We start from the raw sequence: 24,599 nt of genomic DNA on the forward strand, positions 1-24,599 counted from the left end.
AATTCATGAATTCAGAACAGCATAGTTTCCTTGTATGGACTGTATGAACTATTTGATGGAGCTTTAACAAAGTTTGCATAATACATCAAAGAATTTCTTCCAAAAAGTAAGGAAAATTTTTACAAGATATGGACCCTTTAATGCTGGAAAAAGTTGAAATTTTTAAGAATACAATATAAGCTAGTATTTTTAAAATAATAATATAAAATATATATATTTTTAAAAATATAATTTAAAATAATATAAATCAAACTAGTCTATGTGGCTATAAAGAGCTATTTTTATTATACTAATTTTCTGTGAAAATAATAGTGATGACCCTGTCACCTGTTTGCTGTAAAGCTGAAAGAAGCGGACAAGAAGTTTTTTGCCATCTTTGATCACTTTCATAGAGTTCATAGAGTTCTTAAAGCTTAAATACATCAATCAAGGTCACATTCAGTAATCTGAAGAACCTCTAATTGCTTCACCATCATTGCTGAACATACTGGAATGTGAATTTTTTTAGAGCCCAGTAATAAGGCTGTTCTGAGCTTCTGACTGCACATCAGTGACCGTTGAGTGTATAAAGACTTTCAAATTCAGAATGTCTGTGACCAGCAATGCTGATGCACAAATACACCTAGCAAAATTCCCCACCTGTTTCTCCCTGTAAACTATAGTCTGTAAGCATCTGCTACTCACCCAGGCCAGGTACTGCTTTTGGTTTCCTCTGTGTTCCCTTTGCCTTTCCTCAGCTGCTCCTCCAGAGAAGACACGCGGGCCACCAGCTCCTGCAGCTCCGTGTCAGGGCGGGGACGGCGGGGCAGTGAGCCGCAGCCGTCTGATGACTGCCAGCCCTCGTCCTCCTCAGCCCCGCTCTCCAAACCCCAGTTGACTTTTCGGGGCGTTGATGTGGGTGCGGTGTCCCCGACGCGAGTCTGTAGGCTGCGTACCAGTGCCTGCGAGCGGGACAGCTGCCCCCGAAGATCCTCCACCAGCTGCTGAAGAAACGCCACATCGCCTTCTGCTCGGCCCGCAGAAGCCGCTCCGGACCACCATTGGGAGGCACCGTCCCGGTAGGAGAGAGAGGTGCACAGCTCCAGATCGTCAAATTCTGCAGATGGAGGAGTGACTGGTGTCATGAACTTGTATGTTGCTTCAGAAAGATGATACATAAACAAAAGACAGACTAATTTTATGTCATCCTTTCACAAGTATGACATGATGTTTTTGGTGGTATTTTCTAGGAAAACGATTGAGTTTTTGCTGCCTCCTAATGGCGACACACATCCATGACAATTCATCTTCTACAATAAACACCACAAAAATGTTCACATGATGCCAACATCCTTAAAGGAAAGTCTGTTCACTCAGTGGCCATCCTGGCAACACCCTTAAACAGTTATTTCCAGATTTTTTTTCAAAATAAAAGTCCTTATTTTTTATTTTAAAAAAGTATATTATTTTAAGTAAAATGCCTAATTTCTGAGGCAACATAAACTGACCTCACTTTACCCTTTGGTCATTAAGTGATTTGACACTGAGGCACATTTTGTGTATATGCTTGACTTCATTTTAATTATTTGTTTTTTTAAGCATTTTGACAGCAAATTACTCACAAATATGAATTCACAAATATGAATTCGACTTAGTGTGGTGGTGGGACTCATTGCATGAAGGAATTTTATAAGACAGTAATACTCATTCATTCCCTGTAGATGCTGGACAGCCACATGAATGTAGTAGTACTTTGCATTGCAATTTAAAGATCCACATAACATGCATTTTAATCTTTTTAGCTTCCACCACTTTTAAGGTAAGGGCATTGAATTTATCAATCTTTGAGATAATAGTGCAACATTTAACTTCAAAGAGTGTCACTTAAATAAGACAACCAATGCACAATTAAACTGTCACTTACAGTGCTAGCATTTAACCCGAAGAGGGTAAAACTTAGGATGACAAAGTAAAAAGGAAAAAGAATACTAAGGTGCAAAATGCAAATGCTTAAAAAGAAACTAATAATGAAAAAGAAGTTGAAAGTATAGGCAAAATGTGCCAAAGTGTCAAAGCACTCAATGAATAAAGGAATAAAAGGTCATTTTTATTTCAGCTGTCCAGAAATAAGCCATTCACTGAAAATAATACAGTTTTTCAAGATAAAAAGACGACTTTTATTTTAAAAAATGTCTCTCCAAATTATTTTAAATGTATGCTTTATGAATGTTGATTTAAACATTCATGAACATGTTATTAAGTGTTTATGTAAGATGTTATGAATGTGTTATGTAGACACCCTTCAAGTAAAGTGTAACCAAACCGTTAGCATATTTGGAAGAAATGTGGCGTGAGTGTGGTGTCAGTCGCATAGAAACCTGGGCTACTGGTGTCGTCTCTCTCTGCCTCATTCTCACTGCGGCCGCATGTCTCGTAGCCCAGATCCTGCAGGTCCACCTGTACCTGCTTACTGTCCTGCTGCACCGACGTCTCCGCTGAGGAAAGTAAAGCACATATTTCACCATGCACTTCAAAATACACACTACAGACTAGTAGTGGGTGGTACAGCCAAAGATTTCTGATAGTTCTGGTATATATCACGGGTGTGCTGTAAAATAAAAATAAATAAAACCATTTAATTTTTGATTAAGCAAGCCTATTTTTGTAGGTTACTAAGGGATTGATATTCTGGGATATCCCTACACTTTTAATAAGTGGTGGACGAAGTACACAAATCATGTACTTGAGTTAAAGTAGAGATACCCAAGGTAAAATATTACTCCAGTAAAAGTAGAAGTTCCTCCCTTCAGACCTCCACTTGAGTAAAAGTACAAATGTATTTGCCTTCAAATGTACTTAAGTATCAAAAGCGAAAGTACTAAAAGACTAATTATGACTCTAATGTCCTATTATCATTTTTGTAACAAGACTCTGCTTCATTAACTCATTTTAGGTGAAAATACTTTAGTGTCACTCTTGGTCTAAGATTTATTTGCAATTTAGTTACAAGTTTAAGTTTAATAAAAATTTTAAACTCAGATTCACAAATGAGTTTCCTTTACTATATTGAATTTGCAGGTCTCTGTTCATAAACATAAACTAGCAAAAACAAATTTACTATAAAATGAAATAGTGTTTATATAAATTCAGAAAAAAGACACGACAGTCACAACTGCATATGTGTACATATTTCTATATTGTGGTCTATTTACACAAAGTTAGGTTAGTCCATCATTTATGTTGAATAGACTCTCCCAAAATTTTACAATGCTGCACTGGCGTTGAACCGTATGCTTGCACTGGGTTGGTATGATCAACAGGTCAAAACAAGCTCAAAACTAAGTGCGTGCTGTACCCTGATTGGTGTTCTTGCTTCACGCTTCTTTCGTTTTGACATGTTGCGTTTTTCTACACACTGTGGGCCTGGCAAAAATAGTGCTACATGTTTCACATTGGAATTTCTACAAAGCTTCTTATTCACCAGCTTCTTGTTTGTCCGTACAGGTGCCTGAATGTAATGGTGCATCATTTTGGATGGAAACAGAAAACTGAATAACAAGGAAACTTCAGCTTTACTGGTGTCTACATTAGGGTGAGGCTTAGGATTTGTGACATTTGAGTATAACGGTAATGACAAAACCCATACCAGAGAATTTCAACCAGTATACCAGATGAACCAGTATGACCAGTTTATACTGCTGTCCCACCCACTACTACTACACTAATGGACTGAACACTAGAGTGTGAATGGTCATTTAATTCCAGTGCTACTGTTTTATATGGTCATCCTCCACATGAATTTAGTATGGCAAGTAGGGAAGTATGAGAACACTTACTGAGCAGTTCTCTGTAGTCTTTAAGCTGCTCAGCCTGGGCCTGCACTGTGGCCTCCGACACCATCAGTCTCTCCTGCAGCTCACGGCTCTCCTGCTGCACCTGCTCCAGGTCCGACTTCAGACGCACCGTACACTCCCTCAGTCCAGCTTCCACTGGACTCAGTGGGACTTCTCTAGATACACTCTCTACCTGCTCACACACATGAACACACAGGTTGTTTTATTGTGTGGTTGTGGGGTAATGTGTTATGTAATTATCTTATGTAAAAGCTTCATCCTAAACCTAACCACACATTTAACCCTAAAAAGCAAAAAGAAATGTTTTCACCCTCTCAGTTTTACACATATGAAACGTAGCTTTTATAAAAAGTTGTAAAAGTTAGCCCTGTTTTTCTTTGATCTTCTTACAAAGTTAGAGCCAGTGGTAGAAAAATTACAAAAATCCCAAAGTAAATGAAGAAGCATTCTATTTATTTTTCTACTTGGGTTAAAGTACAGACTTATTTGCTTTTAAATGTACTTAAATATCAAAAGAAAAATGACTCTGAATTACTGCATTTGTTATATTATTGGATGAACAATTTCAATTTTTTTCCAGTGTTTATACCTGCAGACATGCAGCTCTCCTTAACAGAAATAATATAACATAACAACTGTAATAATTTACAACCTTTAATATTTTTCTGCATTCAATCCAAAAAATGTCTATTTTTTTTTTTTCATAAGATTGTTAGGTATTACAAAGCAAGACCCCCCTCTGGTGTGATAATTTCATGGGCTAAAAGAAATTATTTGGAACACAATCTCATTATATTAACATGCATTGTATTCTCTCCTTCTCCTGGAAAGTTCTGTTTTAGAGATATGATTTGTTTTGATAATAAGGTATAAGCTTGGAAAACTGGTATTTCCTCTCCTGCAAGCGCCCCCTACCTGTAAAGAGTGGGAGAGCAGTGATTGCAGGTCCAGAGAGAGTGGTCTGGAGGGTTTTTTATCACCCTTACGGACTTGAGCACGAGGTGTGCAAGGTTTTCTTGTGGGATCTGAAGGTTCTTCACCAGGTTTCTCCTCAAGCTCTCTCTTACCCTCCTCTGAGGCTCCACGTCCACTTTCCTCAGAGCCTCTCTCTCTCACCAAGCTCCTGAGCTCCTCATTCTCAGAGCGCAGGCTGAACAGTGCTTTCCTACAACAGGAGATCACATCAAGACAATTGCATCTTTAGCCTTCAGCCAACTGATCACATGAATTGTAACCCAATCACTGTCATAATTCGCAATGATGGTCTGTGTGCAGACTTTGAGGAAGTCAACTGGCACCATAATGAAACTGTGGATATCTGTGTTGCCTCCCAATCTAATTTTAACGTTTGACTGAAAATCAGATGTCATCCTGTCATGCATGCTGCTCGGTAACTCAAATTCAAATCTTACTGGATCTCTTTGACAGCAAATGTAAACTGAGAGACGGTTTACCTCCACATTTCATTTGCTCCAAGTCCCCTGTTACCATGTGTGTTCAGTTCAGTTCAGTGCTAAGTCATAATTTGGGTAATGTGTAATCCTCACTCATCATTTAGTGAGCAACCCCCAAATTTTCAGTTGCCTTTTGTTTCCAGTGGATAGTCAGCATATCAATAAGATTTTAAAAGTTGTGTAGAAGCTTAATAACAAATCTCCTAAATAGCTTAAATACCTCATCTGAGAGAAAGAGGAGAAACCAGCTTTCTCCAGCTGAGCCTTAAGCTCCCACAGCTCTCGCTCCACCGCCCTCTTCTGCTCCACCAGTAGCTTCACTTCCGCCAGACCCTGACCCTCCATCACGGCAGTATCCTGGGATAGCGGCCTGGCCGCAGGTCCTCCATGGTGCTCATAGGCCTAAGCAGTGAGGAGAGAAGAGAATCGTTTGGTTAATGCGTCTTGACTAATGGACAAATAGAAATGCTCCAAAATATAAGGAATCTTAAAATTAAATTAAATTAAAGGAATGTTTTTGAAAAGTTTGCATTTTGGAGACATAAAGTTTTGTTATGTCAGTGCCAATACATACAGTCGTACCAAAAGTTGGGGTGCCCCAGGTCAAATGACATTTTGCTGATTTTCTGTGAAAATAACTTAAAAAGCCCTCTATACAGAACACACTTCTGCACATTTTAATTCAATTATTCGCTGAATTTAACATACTGGAAAAAATAAAACATTTGCACATTTTATCTTGTATGTTTTTTTTCAGTATGTAAAACAGAAATTGTACTTTAAAGTTAGCCGAAAAGTTGCATATTTAAGCGTGTTCTATATGGAGTAACTTATTTTTTCAGAAAATTCAGAAAATCACTCCGAAAATCAAAAAATACATGTCAAACATGTCATTTGATCACAGGTGTTCAACGTTTGCATATCACTGCAGATGGACGGATGAGCAGGCTGACAGACAGGTAAGTAGAAAGACAGAAAGCAAGCAAACAGAAAGACAGATTGACAGACAGACAGACAGACAGACAGTACTTTTTTGGCCCCAAAAGGGAAACACTAAAAGAAGTCAGAACATATTTACAGTGTACATACATCAGTGTACAAACAAGACAAAGTGCAAAAGAAAACAACTACATGAATATTCAGTGTGGATGTGTGGGATGTGGTATGTTTAGTGTGGAAAACTATATTGATCTCTCAAAATTTGTGCATAATTACATAATTAAGATTTCAACAAAGCCCTTCATACTGGTTTGATGTGAAATGCTTTGCTCAAGAGAAATTTACCAAGTCAGAACTGTCCACAGTGGTGGTGACAGGAACGAGAAGTCTGCAGAGTTTAATGCTTCTAAGAGCTCCTGCACAAAAACGTACTACACAAAATAGTTCTGAATACTCTGCCTGATACTTCAGACATTGCTTTATAATACTTTTGCAATAACCTAATTTTCTAAAATGTATTTGAGGTAAATGCTGGGTGTCGAAAGGCAAATCAGTCCCCAAAGAAAACGTATGTTTTCAGATTTACCACTATTTTACCATCACTAACATTACATATAAAACTCAGAGGACTTGTGTAGGTTTCCTGGAGGTTTTTAAATAGTAAATAAAATGGGTTTATTTGTGTTTTAGACACTTTAAAGAAATCTGAGTCTGTACGTTTCTCTACAATGAACCATTTCACATCAAACTACTCTGAATGACTCTGTTTACACCTGAAATAGCTGTGCAGAAATTTTGAAAAGTAAGTCTAATTCTCTTTTCACGTGTGCAAAGAAAAAAGATTTTAGCCTATTTTTTATGGCATTACAGCCTCACTTCCTGCATAATGAAAGAAGCAGAGAAAAGAGGTGCTGTATTATGATGTGAGCTTTGACATGTGACACAGAAACAAACCAAAAAAGGCGAACTGCACCCTCAGACCTGTTCACACTGACAATGAATTTAATTCATTAAGTAACTGTCATTAATCATGTAATTGTGCAATCATATTTAAACAAAACGATAAACCGGTGATAATCCTGGACCCATAATTGTAAAAGAAGTTCAGAGAGGAGTTTAGCTTTAAAAGGATCAGATGAAATGATGAATGTGTGCGTCTTACCTGCATAACAGCCAAAGACTGAGCTGTTAGTCTGCAGTTCTCGTCTTCCTCAGTGCTGTCAGCAAACTCACTGTTACAGTCATCCTCCTCCTCCTCATCTGAAGTGAAGTCTGGAATGACAACACAGCGCTGTTAGCTCACACACACTCACACACACACACACACACACACATGCATTTGTGCAACAACCACACACTGATGGCATTTATTGTCATGGAGACAAGAAAACATGATCCAGCAGTGCATCTCCTCTTACTTCACTGCTGAAGCACACACTGCCCTCAGCAAACATGCATTCCCTTTCACATCCAATCTCACCAGAACCCGGAAAAAAGACAGGCGCAGCTTTAAAGATCTTAACTGAGAGGTGTTTCCAGGCAGACAGGAAGAGGGAGGGTAAACAGAAGGAAGAACTATTTCCTGCCTAGTCATTTGAAATATCAAAATATATATATATATATATATATATATATATATATATATATATATATGTATACATACATAGTTGTTTTAAATGAAGGAAAATGGTGTAAAAAGAAACAGTGGGAAAAGGGGTGTTTTGATATGGTTGTATATTGACAATGATAACCGTAAATGGGCTGTTCACTACACAGTCAGTTGGTCTAGGCTCAGATACAGTGCTGCTCTGGGCGAAGAGCATTATTCCATCTGTAGGTGAAATATCCCCTCATAGCTGAGAGAATGTAGCTATTAACTATTATGATATTGTTTTACCTCAAATTTTGAAGACTAGGTTGAAAATGTATAGTGTACTGCGCACTCTGAAAGTGTACTGCTTATCCATATCAGCTTGGTGCGTGTTCAAATGAGGTTTACTTCTTAGCATTTTGGATGTCAATATGAGCAGAATGGGCTTAAAAAGTAGCTCACAGAACTTGAGTGGAACGTCGGTCAACACCAGCCGTGTTTCCATCCAGCTTTTGAGTTAAAGTAAACAGACATGTTACAAAAAATGAAGAGAATTTTCCTTCCACTCTGTATAAGAGAATAAAACTCTCCGAATCACATTCATAAACACATTTCTGGGAAATATGAAGCACGTTTACAGGGAAATCTTTAATGTTGGGCAACTTCTCTTTGCTCTTATGTTTAATTTTGTGGTTGTAATTCACATCGTAAAAGCACAAAAACACAATAAAATGGCTGATGGTCAGCTGCAGGCACCTTCTATCTGTTCACAATCTAAAATTTGACAAGAAAGGAGTTTCTTAGATTACTGTTAAACTTTATCATCTGCCTGTAGAGCAGGTTGAGCTGCTACCGATATGAAAAGTGCTCTATAACAGTTATTATTATTATATTTTTAATTTATTTATTTTAATTTCCTTGCCATGTTTTGTAGCTACAGCCGGGCATAACAAATCACATGATCAGTCATGTGACTTTATTCTGTTCCTTATTCACATTTACGTTACTTTATTCACATTTATGTTATGTATTACGGAGATTTTATTCGATACCTGCTGTTTGAAGTCATTTTTATTGGATATGTCAAACTATGCATAAAAGTATGTGGATGGACACCCAGCTAGTGTTCGCTGTGTAGTGTATTTTGTTGATTAAACTTAGACAGGGATTGTGCTTATGACTGTGGGAGCGAAAAGAGTGATAGATAAGAGGGGTATAGAGAGGGGGAAAGAGAAAGAGAGAAAGCCAGGAAGGAATTTTTCAAAAGAGGAGAAAAAATACATGTTTAGTCTCATCACGATAAAATCATATGTATTTGTTAAATATACACATTTATTAACTTTTTTAGTTCTGAAACTGTAATTTTTTAAAGGAAGGTACAACCGTATGCTAAAGGTTGTGTTCCTCTGGTCACATGACATGACTTGTAGATTTGAAAATAAGTTAGTACATCCTCTATAGAAGGATGAAACATAAAATTTTGCCTGTGCAAACGTTATGGCACTTTTTATACTTTATACTGGATAGTTGTAAGATCTAACACAATCTCTCTATGGAGCGCATATTATGTAGCCTCTCTTTTATGCTTTAATTTAGCTAGATGGGAAAGAAATGTTCAATGTTTTGTTTTTAGACAATGATAAAATTAGCATTTCCCCATTTTGGATGACCTGCTATATGAAGTCTTCTATAGAGAACACACTTTTGTACATTTTACTACAAAATTACTATTTGTTTGATTAATTTAACATATTAGGAAAAACTAAAACATAAAATTTTGCCTGTACAAACGTTATGGCACTTTTTATACTTTGTTTCATTTTTCGTAAATTTCGTAAATTAAAAATTCAGCAAATAGAAATTGTGCAACAAAATTTGCAGGAAAAATGCTGTTTCAGTTTGTTCTCTGTAGAGGACGAGTCGACTTATTTTCATTTAGAAAATCAACAAAATCTATGATTTGACCAAAGGAACGTTTGCATACAACTGTATAAATGGCAGTGTCAGCTTTAAACACACATAGAAATAATCTGAAATGAGGAGGTCTGACTGGTTTATCAAACTAGCATTAAAGGCTGACTCAGGGTATCGTAGAGCTGGGGCTATGTGCTTGTGTGCAAACATCTGAGAATGGTGGTGTTGATCTTTGAGGAAAAAAGAACCTCCCAAGTGAACAGATCTTTGTTTTTCCCATTGAGATGCTTTTCATTGGTTTTCCAAAAATGAGTACAAAACTATTATTGTATGAAGCAGGACTAGAAACATCAAACACAGTTATATTGAAAAGGTTATATCTATTACATAAACACTATTGCTTTCTATAGAAGTCCTCCACAACATCTTCTGATAAGCAAAGCTATTGCATCAAGTGGACAGTAATAAACTACAGTACAGTACATGCATGCAACAACAGTTTTTGTTATTTCACATGCATGAGCACAGTTTGGTTAACATTCACCAGATTAAGGCTGAAAGTGACTCTTGCACAACTTCAGAAACTATTTTTAAAGGTACACTAAGTGCACACTAATATGTGCTTCTAAATAATAAGCATTAGCGGCTACTTCAACGGCTGAGCAGTTGGAACAGAGTTCACGCCACTGTTACAGCAGAGCATTTTCCCAGCTCAGTGATAACCAACTTCTTATCAATGTGTAAAACTCCAACAAACATTGAACATATTCAGAAGCTACTTGGGACAGTTGTACTGAGTGTACCTTTAAATGCTTGTACCGCAGCAGGAATTCAATGTGCAATTACATATGTAGCTGTTGTTAGCAACACTGAACAGAAAAGCAGTGAAAAATACCTACACAAGGCTACAGTCTAAAGCCACAGTCACACTAGAAATTTGCAGTTTGTGTTGCATTGAGAAATAGGTGTGACCAGAGCTGGACCGGAAGATGAAATAAATTCTCTATTTTGGTGCAGACAGCAGTTAACTAACCAACCCTTAACAGTAAACCCACCTAAGTATGGATAGTTATAAGATCTAACACAATCTCCCTATGGAGCGTATATTATGTAGCCTCTCTTTTATGCTTTAATTTAGCCAGAGGGAAGGAAATGTTAAATTTTTTGTGCTTAGACACTGATAAAATTAGCATTTCCCCATTTTGTATGACCTGCTATATGAAGTCCTGCCCCTTCAGAGGTCAACATAAGCTGCGCTCCACAGCCTAGGCTGCAGCAGAGGCAGTGCGGGTCCTCGGTAGGACTGTCCTATGAAGACTCTCTCCCTCTTTAGTAGCCTGTTGGTCACACAAATGGAACAGTCCTAACGAGGCTGCGTGGTGACGTCGCCAGTCCCAGCTGCATTGTGTTTGTTGCTTTTTCATTTCTTCACGGAAATGAAGGAGATGTTCTTATGTAGTACGATAAACTACATATTTACAAATACTTCTAAATAAAATATGATCTATGGATGAATTCTTTAATTAATCAGTGATTTTACACTGATTAATTAAAGTAACGAAGATGAGTTCAAGCACGTGAACAATTTACAATTTAAAAGAAGCTCTGCTCCAACGGCTTTGTTTTCCGCTGTTTTTCCTCCTCACGTCGTTCGTGCGCAACCGTGGGTAACCAAAGGCCAGGAAGGATACATCTGATGCGTCCTTCATATCACCCAAAACGTAGGCTGCATTTCTAGGCTATATACGGAGGATCCTTCACTTTGGAACAGCCTTCTATGACGTAGTGGCTGAGAAATGCAGCCTACCTCGGCTGCAGCCTAGGCTTTGCAATGAAGCTATAGCCAAATCAGTAGCGCTACTGGTCGAGGACACAAAGTCATGTGTCAAAGTTCACCAAAGCTGAGCAAAATTTTGCACATAAAATTTACTTACTCCAGAAGTCTTTGAACAGACATCCATTGATGTTAATGTACCTTCGCTCTGGCAAAAAAGCTAGTGTGACTGGGCCTTAAAGCAGTGATCATCAACCCTGGTCCTGTTGTTCTTCCATCCTAGCTCCAACCACAATCTGCCACATCTGCTCCAGCTAATAAACATCTTCAGAAGTCCTTTATTTACTGGAACAGATGTGTTAGGTAAGGGCAGAGCAGTATGTTAGATGCAGGTTGGAACTAAACTCTGCCAAAAAAAAAGTAGATTTCCAGGAGAAGCGCTGATAACATTTGATCTAAAACGAGAAACAAATTCTAATTTTCTATTTCCTTTAGTGCAAAAAACAAAACCAAAAGGCTCAGTAGGTTTAAATGTAGTCATACAATGACAGAATATTTTAGTTAATTCAATAAATATTAAGACTAAATTTGAATGGCTGAACTATACTTGAAAGTATAACATAAAGTAGTAATACAGGTTATTTGTTAATAATCAATAACCTATAATTAAGTTAATGACCAAAAAAAAACAAACAAACAGGCAACATCAAAGGCAGTGAATATCCAATGAAGTTAAGATCACATCATCTACATGCAAATTTAAGCATGTCTGTTAACCTTAACTTACCAAATATCACAATAAAATTGTCCAAAGCACAACTGTTCATTCAAATGGATGCAATTTTGTCGACCTCAGAACATGCATAACATTTTGTCTTGGCAGATGACATTAATGGTATCTACAAGCTTGTCAGTATAACACACAATCACCCCCTGCTGCACAGGAGGCTAAATTACAGCCCAGTCTGGAGGCTGTCCCCACGCCCACCTCCAGTATCAGCCTGAGATGTGGCTGTCGGCTCAGTCTCCATTGATGCCAGACGCTCCGTGCTACCCTGTTAAAGTGAGAGGAACAAACATACATATGCAGTTTCTGTAGTAAAAAAAGCAGCATGGAAACATCTATTTTGGCTAATTATTACATGTAGTCGATCAGCCAAGACATGTTTGGTGTCTGGAGTTTGTGTCTGGGTTCTGCACTGGAACTATGAACCTAATGTAGCTAACAATGGTAAAGTAATGGAAGATTTATAGCCATCAATTTGGTACCAAGCAAACCACATACATAAATCACTATAAACGTGTCTTAAATAACTAATATGTACTAAGTAATCTTAAACAGGGATGCACCAAAATTTTCATCCGTGAAACATTTTGGCTAAAAGCGATCAAAAATGGCACTTTCAGTTTTTGCCCAAAAATTTCAACTGAGGAAAAAAAGAAAACAATTAAGGATTAAACAGGACTACAACCTGGTGTTAACATATAACACCTTACAAATCATTTGAATGACAATGAAAATGTGAAATAGCGATAAAAACTGCTGTTTATTTTCTTCGCTGGTCAGTGGAGACATGTTAAGTTTGAGCAGCAGCAAATAAACAGCAGACAGACAAGTTAGACATACAAATATTTCACTATTTCTATGAGAGACATTAGACAAAAGAATTATAATAACTGTTTATGTTATCCAGAGGAGGTACAATAACCAACAACCTCTCCAGTATCATGCAGAATACGCAGAACACACCAAAACCGAAGCAGTAAGTCCTTGCTATAGCCCAACGAAGCTATCTGTGGCTTTTGAAATGAAAAGCAAAATCATAAACGACGGTGCAGAGAAACAAAAAAAAATTATGCAATTAATTGCCTTGGATTACAAACCATTCTCTGTTACTCACTCGGGTCTCAGTGCTCATCGTAATGCTCAGATCTGACTGGCTGAGTAGCGACACGGGTGATATTTACAACGCATGCGATTGGTCTGTGAGTTTCCCGGCTAAACCGGTACCGTAAAGGGTAGAAAAGTTACGCCAATTAAAATAGGACCACACCGTCGAAATTAAATAGTTCTCCATAGTTTATCGGTTAGGTCCAGATCCGCATAGGACAGCGTCTGGATCCGGACTCGGACCGCAGTCTGCCTATTAGTGACCTCTGCTGTAGGACATGTTGTTATCTGTAAAAATGCAAGTATGTCACATTCCTAAAAACAGTAGTAGCAGCTTGAATTCTGTCTATACTTCAAGCTTTTTTATAGATCACAGTGCCATACAGTGTCAGAAACAATTTAGGCAAGTCTTTTTTGATATTACATAACTACTTGATGCTGTTTGAGGCAAGCGTGTAAAGATTTAGGTATGCAGTTTACATAGTGTTAACTGTGGAGTGTAAGGTCCCATTATATGTTAGCTACATCAGCCTCACAGCCCCAGCGCAAACCTCAAGAAGCAAACTCCAGAGCCCAACAATTTATTAACTGAGCTACATGGACTATGGAATTTATTAAGTGAACTACATGGACTAAGGAATAAATATGTAAAGTTGTTGTTTAACCAAACAATCTCTTTAATCTCAACTTTCAGATTTGGACATGGATAGAAAACTAGCCAGTAAACTTAGTGCATGTGCAGACCTTATGGTTGGGACAGGAGGGCTCCTGAAGTAAATCTCTCTCTCTGAGCTCCTGCAGCTCCTGAGTCAGTTTCTCCACCAGTGGGAGATCAGAGGACTCCACCAGCTGCATCTGCAGATCCTGATTAGCACACAACAGTAAATACACAAAGACCTTGCAGTGACACACAAACAACACACACAAAACAGAACAGACCTTGATGATCTCGTCTTTGATGCACATGGTTCGGTTCAAAGCCTCCAATTCAGAAGCTTGGGTCTGGATTTGGTTCTGGTTGATGGCCAAGGAGGAGCGTAGAGCAGACATCTCACTCTGGGCCTCCTTCTCTTTGGCAAGAACCAGCCGGAGCTCTTCCTGAAGGCTCTGAGTGTCCGCAGAGTGGTCTGATGTGCTCTGCGATGCATTTCCTGCTGACACCACTTGTCTGCGCAGCTCCTGCAGCCGGGCCACCTGCTCAGACATCACCTGACCCATACGCTCTGAGGAATCCTGGGAGATGGAGTTTAACATGTAAGAGGGTCATCTAAACGTACCTCTAGCTCTCTTTTTTCCCCTTTAGGGCAGGTATTACACAAAGGTGTGTTACATAGCAATTACTTTTTTAACAGTATGTTACACAGTATCAGAAACCCCATAAGCAGGTTTATTTGAGATTGCTTAATAACTCAATGACGTTTGAGGCAAAAGTGTGATGACTCATTTATGCACTTTGCATGATTAAAAATATTGGCTATGTGCTTTTACTACTTGTTAGCTACATTAGTCTCAGAGCTTCAGTGCAAAACTAAAGAAGTAAACTTCAGACACCAAACATTTCTCGACTGACAGTGCCATAAAACAATATCTCGGCAAATGAAATCGGCAACACTTTACCGTAGAGTACAGTTCATAAGGCTACGGACACCCACATAAGCTTGACATGACAACTGACATGGACCTACATAAATGTCTATTAATGCTTATTCCAATAGGCGTCATCTGACGTAAAAGCTACTTTAGCTAACTTTGATCAAAATTGGCAAATGTAACCTTTATAGCAAATGACGCCTATTACAATGAGCATTTATAAACATTTATGTAGGGTCAGCATTATGTCAGTTGTCATGACAAGCTTATGTAGGTGTCATGTAGCCTTATGAACCATACCCTACAGTAAAGTGTTACCATGAATTCTTTTTTAAATCTTGTCAATGTGTCAATATATAACACTTCTTGTCCTGAGATTGGTGTAAGAATGTTACAAGATTTTTTCTGCAAAGCAAAATAATTCAAGCAAATATGCAAAGAAGAAGTGAGATAACTAGATCTGAACAATTTAAAAGGGAAAAAAATGTCTGAAAGTATTTAAAATGATCCTAAAATATTCTTACAACTCTCAAAATATTACATATTACATATATTGACTAGACAAGAGATGATTTTACCCTCCAAGATATCACGTTTTTGCAGCGGATTGACTACATTTTAGGGTAAAGCGAATACTTTGTAAATTTGGTTTCTGGCCAAACGATTGCTTTTTGTATAAGAAGTCATCTGAATTCCAATCACCTACACAATAACTGTGGTCAGTGGTGGTGTGTTGTTACCTTGATGTACTGGTCCCTAGTGTCGATTACGCCGAGCAACTCCTGGACGTGTGCATGGTGCTCCTGGGCCTGCCGGCTGCGGTCCGCTAGCAGCTCTTGAAAGAGTCGCTCCTTCAACTGCAGCCGACTCCTGAGCTCCTCCATGATTTCAGTGGAGCCCAGAGACACCTTACTGAGCAGAGCTGCTGTCAGCTCCTGAAAAAAGGAGAGGAGAGAGAGTAAAATTACTCAGTTGGGAACTAGGGATGCTTTAATCAGGTCTTTTAGATCCAATACCTATAATGTTCATTAGATTTGTACCATATCCATCTAATCTAGCCGACACATGTCTATTGTTACTTAGCAGCAAATAAAGAATTCCATAATTTCTGTGCTTTGGTTTTATTGATGGTCTACTGAAGGTTGCTGTTGATGCCAGCTTGCTAGCAGCTGCATCCACTGCACTTGCTAATATTTCATTCTCTCCACATCATTTTTGATGCTGAGTTCTCAAAATGGAGTTTTGAAATAAGTGAAATAACAGTTTGGGAGGAGAACCATGCCTGAAGTTCCTCTTCCCTCCACTCTAACGTCCTATAAATTTCATGTCTACATTCCATTTTCCATGACTAAGTTTTCATACCCCATCACCACCCCATCTCCTCCATGTTCCTCAGTCCTTTCTCAGTCCTGTCTCTGTGTATAAAAAAGGGAGTCTGGCCTTCTAGATCAAGCAAAAGCTGCCAGAACTCCAGCACAAGTTTAAAGAGATCTCACCCCTGCTACAGTCAGACAATCTCTTCTTACATTTCAATCATTTTGAAGGCATGGGCCAAAATAGCAGATGTCTAATACTACTACTACTATTACTATTACTAATAATAATAATAATAATATATTTTTTTACTTATGTAGCACTTTTCATGCTGGTGGCAGCTCAAAGTGCTTTACAGACAGGTGATAAAACATAGTTATACAAGAAATTCTAAGTATTCATTTAGAATCATAAGAAGATGACACAGATCAAATTAAAAGATAAAAACCACAAGACAGAGTTTTAATGAAATGCTAAGATAAAGAGATGTGTTTTTAGATGCTTCTTAAAAGTGTGTACTGAGCTTGACTGTCTAATAAAAGATAAATGAAAAATAAAAATTCTGTAAAAAGGTTTTACAGAAAGTATTTGTAGAAGGTCAGTATCTACAGATCTTAGGTTAAGTGCTGGAACATAAACAGACAGACACACTGTGATGTAAGCGGTGCTTTAAGGTCATTTAGAGCTTTAAAAACTAGTAGCAGAACTTTAAATCTATCCTGAACAATACAGACAGTCAGTGCAGCTCTTTCTCTCTGTGTTGTTTTTGTTAGGATGCTGACGCATTTTGTACGAGCTGTAAAGGATGTTTTGTTTTCTTAGGAAGTCCAGTAAGAAGATCATTACAGTGATCAACTCTGCTTGTAACAAATGCATGAACATGTTTCTCTGCATCACTCTTAGATAGAAAAGGCTGAACAATATTTCTCAAATGATAGAAAGCTACTTTAGTGACTGCTTTTACAGGCGGAACAAAACAGAGCTCAGAGTCTAAGATCACACTCAGGTTTCATACTTCAGGTTGGGTATCTAAAGCTAGAGAACCAAGTTTATCAGCTTCATATACCAAACCTGAAGTACGAAACCTGAGTGTGATCTTAATAAGGTTTGTGGTGTTAAACATTTTAGTACAGGAGCAACTTCTATACATATATTGTGAACAGTAAATTTTCCATCTTTTGTGGTTCACATGTGGTAAAAGTGTCATACTAGCAAGGATATGTTGCTATAGTCTGGTAATGTTGGAAATGTGGCTCAAATGCTTTTGAAATGGAAAACTGGTATCTGTGACGACCTGATGTAGAAACTCAAGTCTCTAAGTGATTTCAAATGGCAGTCATCATTACTAAGAACATATTTTGAATGTTGTGCCTCTGCACTGTACTGAAAGCTACTATGTGCAAAAGATATTTATATATATTTGAAGTAACTCTGCTTGAAAGGTTACATTATGTATCTTTAGCGTGTTCTCCTGTGTCAAGATCTCCCAAAATGAAATCTGCCTTTGTGTACCTCAGTCTCTTTGGTGCGTGTGTGGAGGGCAGTCTGGAGCTGGGTGATCAGTGTGTCTCTCTCTCTCAGACTGCGGGTGTCTGTCTCTTCGCTCTCACGCTGATCCCGCTGGCTGCATCTCCAGGCCTCACTCACCTGCTCCAGCTCTAGAGCCTTACCGCGCAGCAGCGCCTCCAGACTCTAACACACACACAGGCATACAGTGTTCAAATAACACGTACACTCTGCTATCATCTGTCTGTGTGCGCTAGTATGTGCGTGTAACTAATACCGTAATGGTCTCCTCGTTGCTGGACAGCACGCAGCGCAGTTTCTCCATGTCTCTCTCTTTCTCTCGGAGGAGCAGCTGCAGTTTGCGTATTTCATCCTCTTTCTGCTCCACACACACAAACCTCTCGTCTACAGCACGCTTGGGGAAATAACACAACAGTTAAAATATGCATTCATTTTTTCATCACTTTCGTATTCTGATTTACTAGAAAAATGTATTTAAAAAAATACATTTTGATAAATTTGGTAGCCATTGTTAGAGTCTGAAATATTTGTGCGAACCTGACAGGATGTTATTCTCCAAATATCTGTCAGGCTTGGGTCAGGTTCAAATTTAAAATTTTTGAACTTGCAAATTTCAGAGTCTCACAGTCTGCCTACTTTTCAGTTTTAGATTTTCCCCTGCTTATTTCTTCTTACTTTATTCGTCCTCCCTGCTTTAAATACCTTAAAACCTTCTTAAACCGGCCCTTATTATTGTTTTATACCTATTTAAATTAGGTTGAAGCAAAAATCTGGACCATATGGGGGTCCCTGAGGATTGGTTTGAGAAACACTGCCATAAAAACTTTTCATCCGGCATGCTGGAGTCACCCATTCATACTGACAGAATTTACCACTTGTAAGAGAATGGATGTGCAAGAAATAAAATAGCGAATCAATTCAGGAGAGTACAGTTTAGTGCACCTAAGAGTAAGTTTAATTTGTCTGACCAAAAATGTTTTTTTTTTAGGATAAAGCAGCCTAATATCTTGCTATACCAGCACAGCATAGCGTAGTATGACTAAAAACCACTTGAATTGTTTTTTGAAAGCACTGCCAGATGAATAAATTTATTAATGCCTGATTTAAGCTCAATTTTGGAGTGATGATTATTTTAGTACACTATTTTAGATAACGACAACTATTTGCAGTGTAATTCCTGCTCTAAAATGCAGGGATGTGGCCAAAATAAGGCTCTGCTTATGGACTAAAACGCTTTGCATTTTGACATGAAAAAACAGGAAAGTGTTTTTAAACACATAATAAATCTAAATCTTTTAACTTCACTTTTAAAGAAATCAAAAAGATCTTTTTAAAAACAACATTAAATTTAGTGTATACATCAGTGTGTATATTCATAGTGTAGTGTAATATATTTTTTAATATATTCTTTATATATTTTTGTATTTAAGCACTACAAGGAGGGCTACACACCTAAGATATTCTGTGTTATTGTGATGTGACAATAAAGATGATTTGATTTGATTTAGGGGTTAGGGTACAGTCTCCTCCTAATAGAAAGTACAACATAAATGATGATTTTGTATATATTTAGCTTATTGCTATATCAGTTAAGGTCTTGGGTTTAAATAAATCAAAACATAATTCTTGTAAATACCTAAGATCTGAACAATTAATTGTTTTTTTAAATAGTTTTTCACTACAGTTTGAACTAATCAGTAGAATGCTGCATATATATATATATATGTATATACATGTAGAATTGCTTGTGTGTGCTGCAATGTCAATGTGTTCATACGTGTTTGCATACTGGATGTTTTTCGCATGTGTTTTCTACTGTATGTTTGTTTTTGCACATGTATGTGTGCATCAATGTATACCTCAAGTGCTCGGTCTCTCTCCTGAATACGCTGCTTCAGTTTATGAATGAGGATGTCTCTGTTTCCACCAGTTTCTTTCTGCCCATCCAGCAACTCGCTGTAGTCCTGTGGTTCACACATTTTATGCTCATGTGAAATTCACAACAATAATTACTTGATTTAATTACATGTACGCGTGTTATGTGTTTGTCTCTCACCTGTAGCAGATGTTCTTTGTGCTGCAGAGAGGTCTTCAATTCTCTTATACTCCTCTCTCTTTCTTCCACCTCCCTCTCCTTTTGCCTCACTCCCTCTTTCCACTTCTCCTCCATCTGCTGCAGGTCAAAGCGTGCTTTTTGAAGAGCAGCAAGCAGTTCCTACAAAGACAGCAACACAGTTACTCACCAACACACATTTAAAGACATGAAGGAAAACTTATATATATATATTTTTTTTTTCAATACACAACCTGGTTGTGTTTCTCAGTCTCCTGGCGGTGATGTAGTGCGCCCTGGAGGTCTGTGAGGAGACGCTGGTTTGTGTGAGTCAGGTCATCCTCTCTCCTCTGGGCCTGGCGCTGGCTTCTCTGGATGTGCTGCAGCTCAAGCTGAGATGAGAACTGAGAAGCCTGGAGTTCTAGAAGCTCAGCCTGCAGCTGGCCTGGAGCTGCCCCAGGCATCTGCACACGCAGTGAGTCACAAAAAACACATGGTCAAGATGCGTTTGGAGAAAAGAACAAATGCTGAAAATATAGTTCAGGTTCACGGCCGTTAATACATCTTTAAAACAACAGCTTGGTGAAAATTTTCACAATTGTTCCCTTAGTACAGAGGTCACTAATAGGCGGACCGTGGTCCGAGTCCGGACCCAGACACTGTCCTATGCGGACCTGGACCTATAACCAATAAACTATGGAGAATTATTTAATTTTGACGGAGCTGTCCTATTTTAATTGGCCTATCATTTCTAGTCACTATGGTAGCGGTTTAGCGGCCCGGGAAATTCACAGACCAATTGCATGCGTTGTAAACATCACAGTGACGCTACTCAGCCAATCAGATCTGTGCATTACAATGAGCACTGAGATTCGAGTGAGTGATGCACACACAGGGGAGGGACGAGGCAAGACACAGCAGTTGGAGAAGAAAGTGAGTCAGGGGGAAGTTATTTCACATGGCGTTCTCTAAAAAGAGAAAACTGACAATAAATATTGTTGAAATATGACTGAATTGTACTTTATTTGATTTGACATTCAGTTGTTGACTGCATAAGACTGATATACCTACTAGGCTACTTCAGTAAACAGTATATGGCCCTGAATCATAATGCAAGTTAGTCATTATGATGTTCCGGACCTTTGCTTGAGAAAATTTTCTTTAACTGGACCTTACTGAATATAAATAAAGACCTCTGCCTTAGTACAAACGTAGTCAGCCAAGACATGTTTAGTGCCCGAAGTTTGAAACTGTATTTAAGATAACTCGATGCAAGCGTGTTAGGATTTAGGCATGATTTACATGCGCTAACTGGTGGAGTATAAGCTTCCATTAGTCTCTGAGCTCCAGTGCAAACCTAAAGAAGGAGATAAGGAGAAAAAAAGGATCTCACATGTAGCTGCTGCAGTTGGTGTTGCTGGTTCTGCCGCTGCATAGAGCATAAAAGCTCCTTCTGCTCCTCAATGAGCTGCTGGAGATCAGCCACCTGGTCAAAGAGAATCAACAATTTTCTCATTAAATACCTGAAATCAAATTCAAGAAAACTGGACATGAAGCATAAACCTTATCCAATGGGCTGATTTTGCATCTCTTTTATTTATTTCCTGTCTGCCAACACATAAAAATGTGCGACAGGCTCAGACAGTGTTCAGTTGTTTTACCTCAACCTCATGAATATTTCGATGATAGACTGAGTAACTATAACACTTGACATCACTGCAATGCACAGCCTTCCAAAGAGGCCAAAATACATCACTAGAAAAGGATAAACCTGGAAACAATTAAGAAGACAACATTTTCTTCTACAGTTGCTTAAATTCTAGGTATCAACCAGTTGTGTGGTACAAACTCCAAAGTATTAGATCATTATTTTTGGTAACATGATGGCAAGTTCCAGGGCAGTTTAACTAAATTACACCGAAATGCCCAATACTGTGTAGCACTAAATCTAGTTAAACAGGACTAATTTTGCTCTCCTTATAATGCAACATGCAGGTCAGCGTTCTACAAGTGCTGGCGATATCCACAATGTGTTAAGCATATTGTATTGTACTGCGACATAATTTATCGCTGTATGTCAAGCCCTATTTATATATATATACATACACCTCTATACATATATACACCGATCAGGCATGACATTATGACCACCCCTTGTTTCTACACTCATTGTCCATTTTATCAGTTCCACTTACTGTATAGGTGCACTTTGTAGTTCTACAGTTACAGACTGTAGTCCATCTGTTTCTCTGCATACTTTGTTAGCCCCCTTTTACCTTGTTCTTCAGTGGTCAGGACCCCCATGGACAGAGCAGGTACTGTTTGGGTGGTGGGTCATTCTCAGCACTGCAGTTACACTGACGTGGTGGTGGTGTGTTGTGTGTTGCGCTGGTTCAAGTGGATCAGACACAGCAGTGCTGCTGGAGTTTTTAAACACTGTGTCCACTCACTGTCCACTCTATTAGACACTCCTACCTTGTCAGTCCACCTTGTAGATGTAAAGTCAGAGACAATAGCTCATCTGCTGCGGCACAGTTTGTGTTTGTCATGCTCTAGTCCTTCATCAGTGGTCACAGGACGCTGCCCACAGGACACCGTTGGCTGGATATTTTTGGTAGGTGGACTATTCTCAGTCCAGCAGTGACACTGAGGTGTTTAAAAACTCCAGCAGCACTGCTGTGTCTGATCCACTCAGACCAGCGCAACACACACTAACACACCACCACCACGGCAGTGTTACTGCAGTGCTGAGAATGATCCACCACCCAAATAGTACCTGCTCTGTGAGGGTCCATGGGGGTCCTGACCACTGAAGAACAGGGTAAAAGGGGACTGACAAAGTATGCAGAGAAACAGATGGACTACAGTCTGTAACTGTAGAACTACAAAGTGCACCTATATAGTAAGTGGAGCTGATCAAATGGACAATGAGCGTAGAAACAAGGAGGTGGTCATAATGTTATGCCTGATCAGTGTAAGCTGTGGCTGTGCTGCCAAAAATGCATAGAAATAACTGTTGATCACACATTTCTTCTTACCAGTGAGAGAATATAAATCACGCATTATCATCAGGCATTGTGGCAAATAATAACTGCCGAAACATCTAGAAGGAATATTTCAGTAGATGATTTTATTTAATAGAGTAAAGTAGTTTAATGGCTTATTGTGAAGGCCCTAAACGGATAACAGATTACTGTACTATTGGCTGAGATGAACACACCTCGATGTCTTTGGTGTTAAGAGAGTCACTCAGGGTCTGAATCGTTCTCTCCTGTCCGTGTGCCGCCTCTCGGACAGAGCGCAGTTCACATTCCATCTCCATAAGTCTCTGCTGTAGCTTCTGCAAACACACAAAAAACCCCTCTATAACACACTGACATCATACCTCCTGTTTTAGACACTGTAATGCCATAGCAACAAGCAAAACAAAAAACTCCATGGCAGCATAACAACAGAAAAATACCATTAGGTTATTATAAGTAATAACTCAACAGATTAAACTGCTTTTACATTTTAAAGCCTTTACAACATGATAAAGTGGTACCTTGTTGCTGACTTCGCTCTCTCTGATCTTAGTTTGAAGGGACTGGACCTGAAGCTGGGCCTTCTGCAGCTCACTCACACACTGACCCGCTGCACTTTCATACTGTACCAGCTGAGCCTGCTGCTCACCAATGAGCTTCTGGAAAGCACACAAACAAAACAAACACATTTCTGAGATGAGATCCTATTTTTTCACATACACGTTTTCTTCAGGTATCTATGTAGTTATTGTTGCATAAATAAATAAATAAATAAATAACATTTCATTTTCTAAGGCACATATTCTCCACAATGTCCAATGCACAGTTAAAATAATAAACATGGCTGGTGGGAGGACACACACACACATGCTAACAGTGAACTGATTTGGACTCTGGCTGTTCTCTACAACTTCCTCAGGAAGTCCCTTTTCCAGGGCGACATGCTGCTCATTTCCTTGTTTTTCGTTTTCAGTTTGGATCTTTTTTTTTGCTCACTCTTACTACTTGTCCTTTTCTCAAACTTGGTATGCTTGCCTTTAATACAGCACCAATCCTGTCCATTCTAACCCACCCATCCACAAACTGGGTCAAACCAGTTACATACAATGATCAGGCATGACATTATGACCACCTCCTTTCTATGTTTCTATGCTCATTGTCCATTTTATCAGCTCCACTTACTATATAGGTGCACTTTGTAGTTCTACAGTTACAGACTGTAGTCCATCTGTTTCTCTGCATACTTTGTTAGCCCCCTTTTACCTTGTTCTTCAGTGGTCAGGACCCCCATGGACAGAGCAGGTACTGTTTGGGTGGTGGGTCATTCTCAGCACTGCAGTTACACTGACGTGGTGGTGGTGTGTTGTGTGTTGCGCTGGTTCAAGTGGATCAGACACAGCAGTGCTGCTGGAGTTTTTAAACACTGTGTCCACTCACTGTCCACTCTATTAGACACTCCTACCTTGTCAGTCCACCTTGTAGATGTAAAGTCAGAGACGATAGCTCATCTGCTGCTGCACAGTTTGTGTTGGTCATCCTCTAGTCCTTCATCAGTGGTCACAGGACCCTGTTGGCTGGATATTTTTGGTTGGCAGACTATTCTCAGTCCATCAGCGACACTGAGATGTTTAAAAACTCCAGCAGCACTGCTGTGTCTGATCCACTCAGACCAGCGCAACACACACTAACACACCAC

General features: G+C 38.8%; 1 protein-coding gene across 7 annotated transcripts in view; it reads right to left on the reverse strand.

The window, feature by feature from the left end:
- Positions 1 to 24,599, reverse strand: part of LOC118815359 (phosphodiesterase 4D interacting protein) — a 133,740-nt gene that overhangs the window by 30,399 nt on the left and 78,742 nt on the right. For 6 of the 7 annotated variants that reach the window (XM_036581422.1, XM_036581423.1, XM_036581417.1 and 3 more), the window contains 16 exons: positions 21,274 to 21,366; positions 20,135 to 20,344; positions 19,884 to 20,042; positions 19,687 to 19,791; positions 18,084 to 18,221; positions 17,813 to 17,992; positions 15,727 to 15,921; positions 14,336 to 14,629; positions 14,141 to 14,260; positions 12,494 to 12,560; positions 7,389 to 7,498; positions 5,508 to 5,689; positions 4,749 to 4,998; positions 3,816 to 4,005; positions 2,358 to 2,474; positions 685 to 1,096 (listed from right to left, as the gene is read on the reverse strand). In XM_036581422.1, coding sequence (XP_036437315.1) covers positions 685 to 1,096; positions 2,358 to 2,474; positions 3,816 to 4,005; positions 4,749 to 4,998; positions 5,508 to 5,689; positions 7,389 to 7,498; positions 12,494 to 12,560; positions 14,141 to 14,260; positions 14,336 to 14,629; positions 15,727 to 15,921; positions 17,813 to 17,992; positions 18,084 to 18,221; positions 19,687 to 19,791; positions 19,884 to 20,042; positions 20,135 to 20,344; positions 21,274 to 21,366 — 2,822 coding nt within the window. Of the gene's footprint in view, positions 1 to 684; positions 1,097 to 2,357; positions 2,475 to 3,815; positions 4,006 to 4,748; positions 4,999 to 5,507; positions 5,690 to 7,388; positions 7,499 to 12,493; positions 12,561 to 14,140; positions 14,261 to 14,335; positions 14,630 to 15,726; positions 15,922 to 17,812; positions 17,993 to 18,083; positions 18,222 to 19,686; positions 19,792 to 19,883; positions 20,043 to 20,134; positions 20,345 to 21,273; positions 21,367 to 23,100; positions 23,221 to 23,424; positions 24,048 to 24,599 lie in introns of those variants that run through there. The other variant, XM_036581424.1, reaches the window with a different exon arrangement.

Source organism: Colossoma macropomum, unplaced genomic scaffold (genome assembly GCF_904425465.1).
Source record: "Colossoma macropomum unplaced genomic scaffold, Colossoma_macropomum, whole genome shotgun sequence".
NCBI classification, from domain to species: Eukaryota; Metazoa; Chordata; class Actinopteri; order Characiformes; family Serrasalmidae; genus Colossoma; species Colossoma macropomum.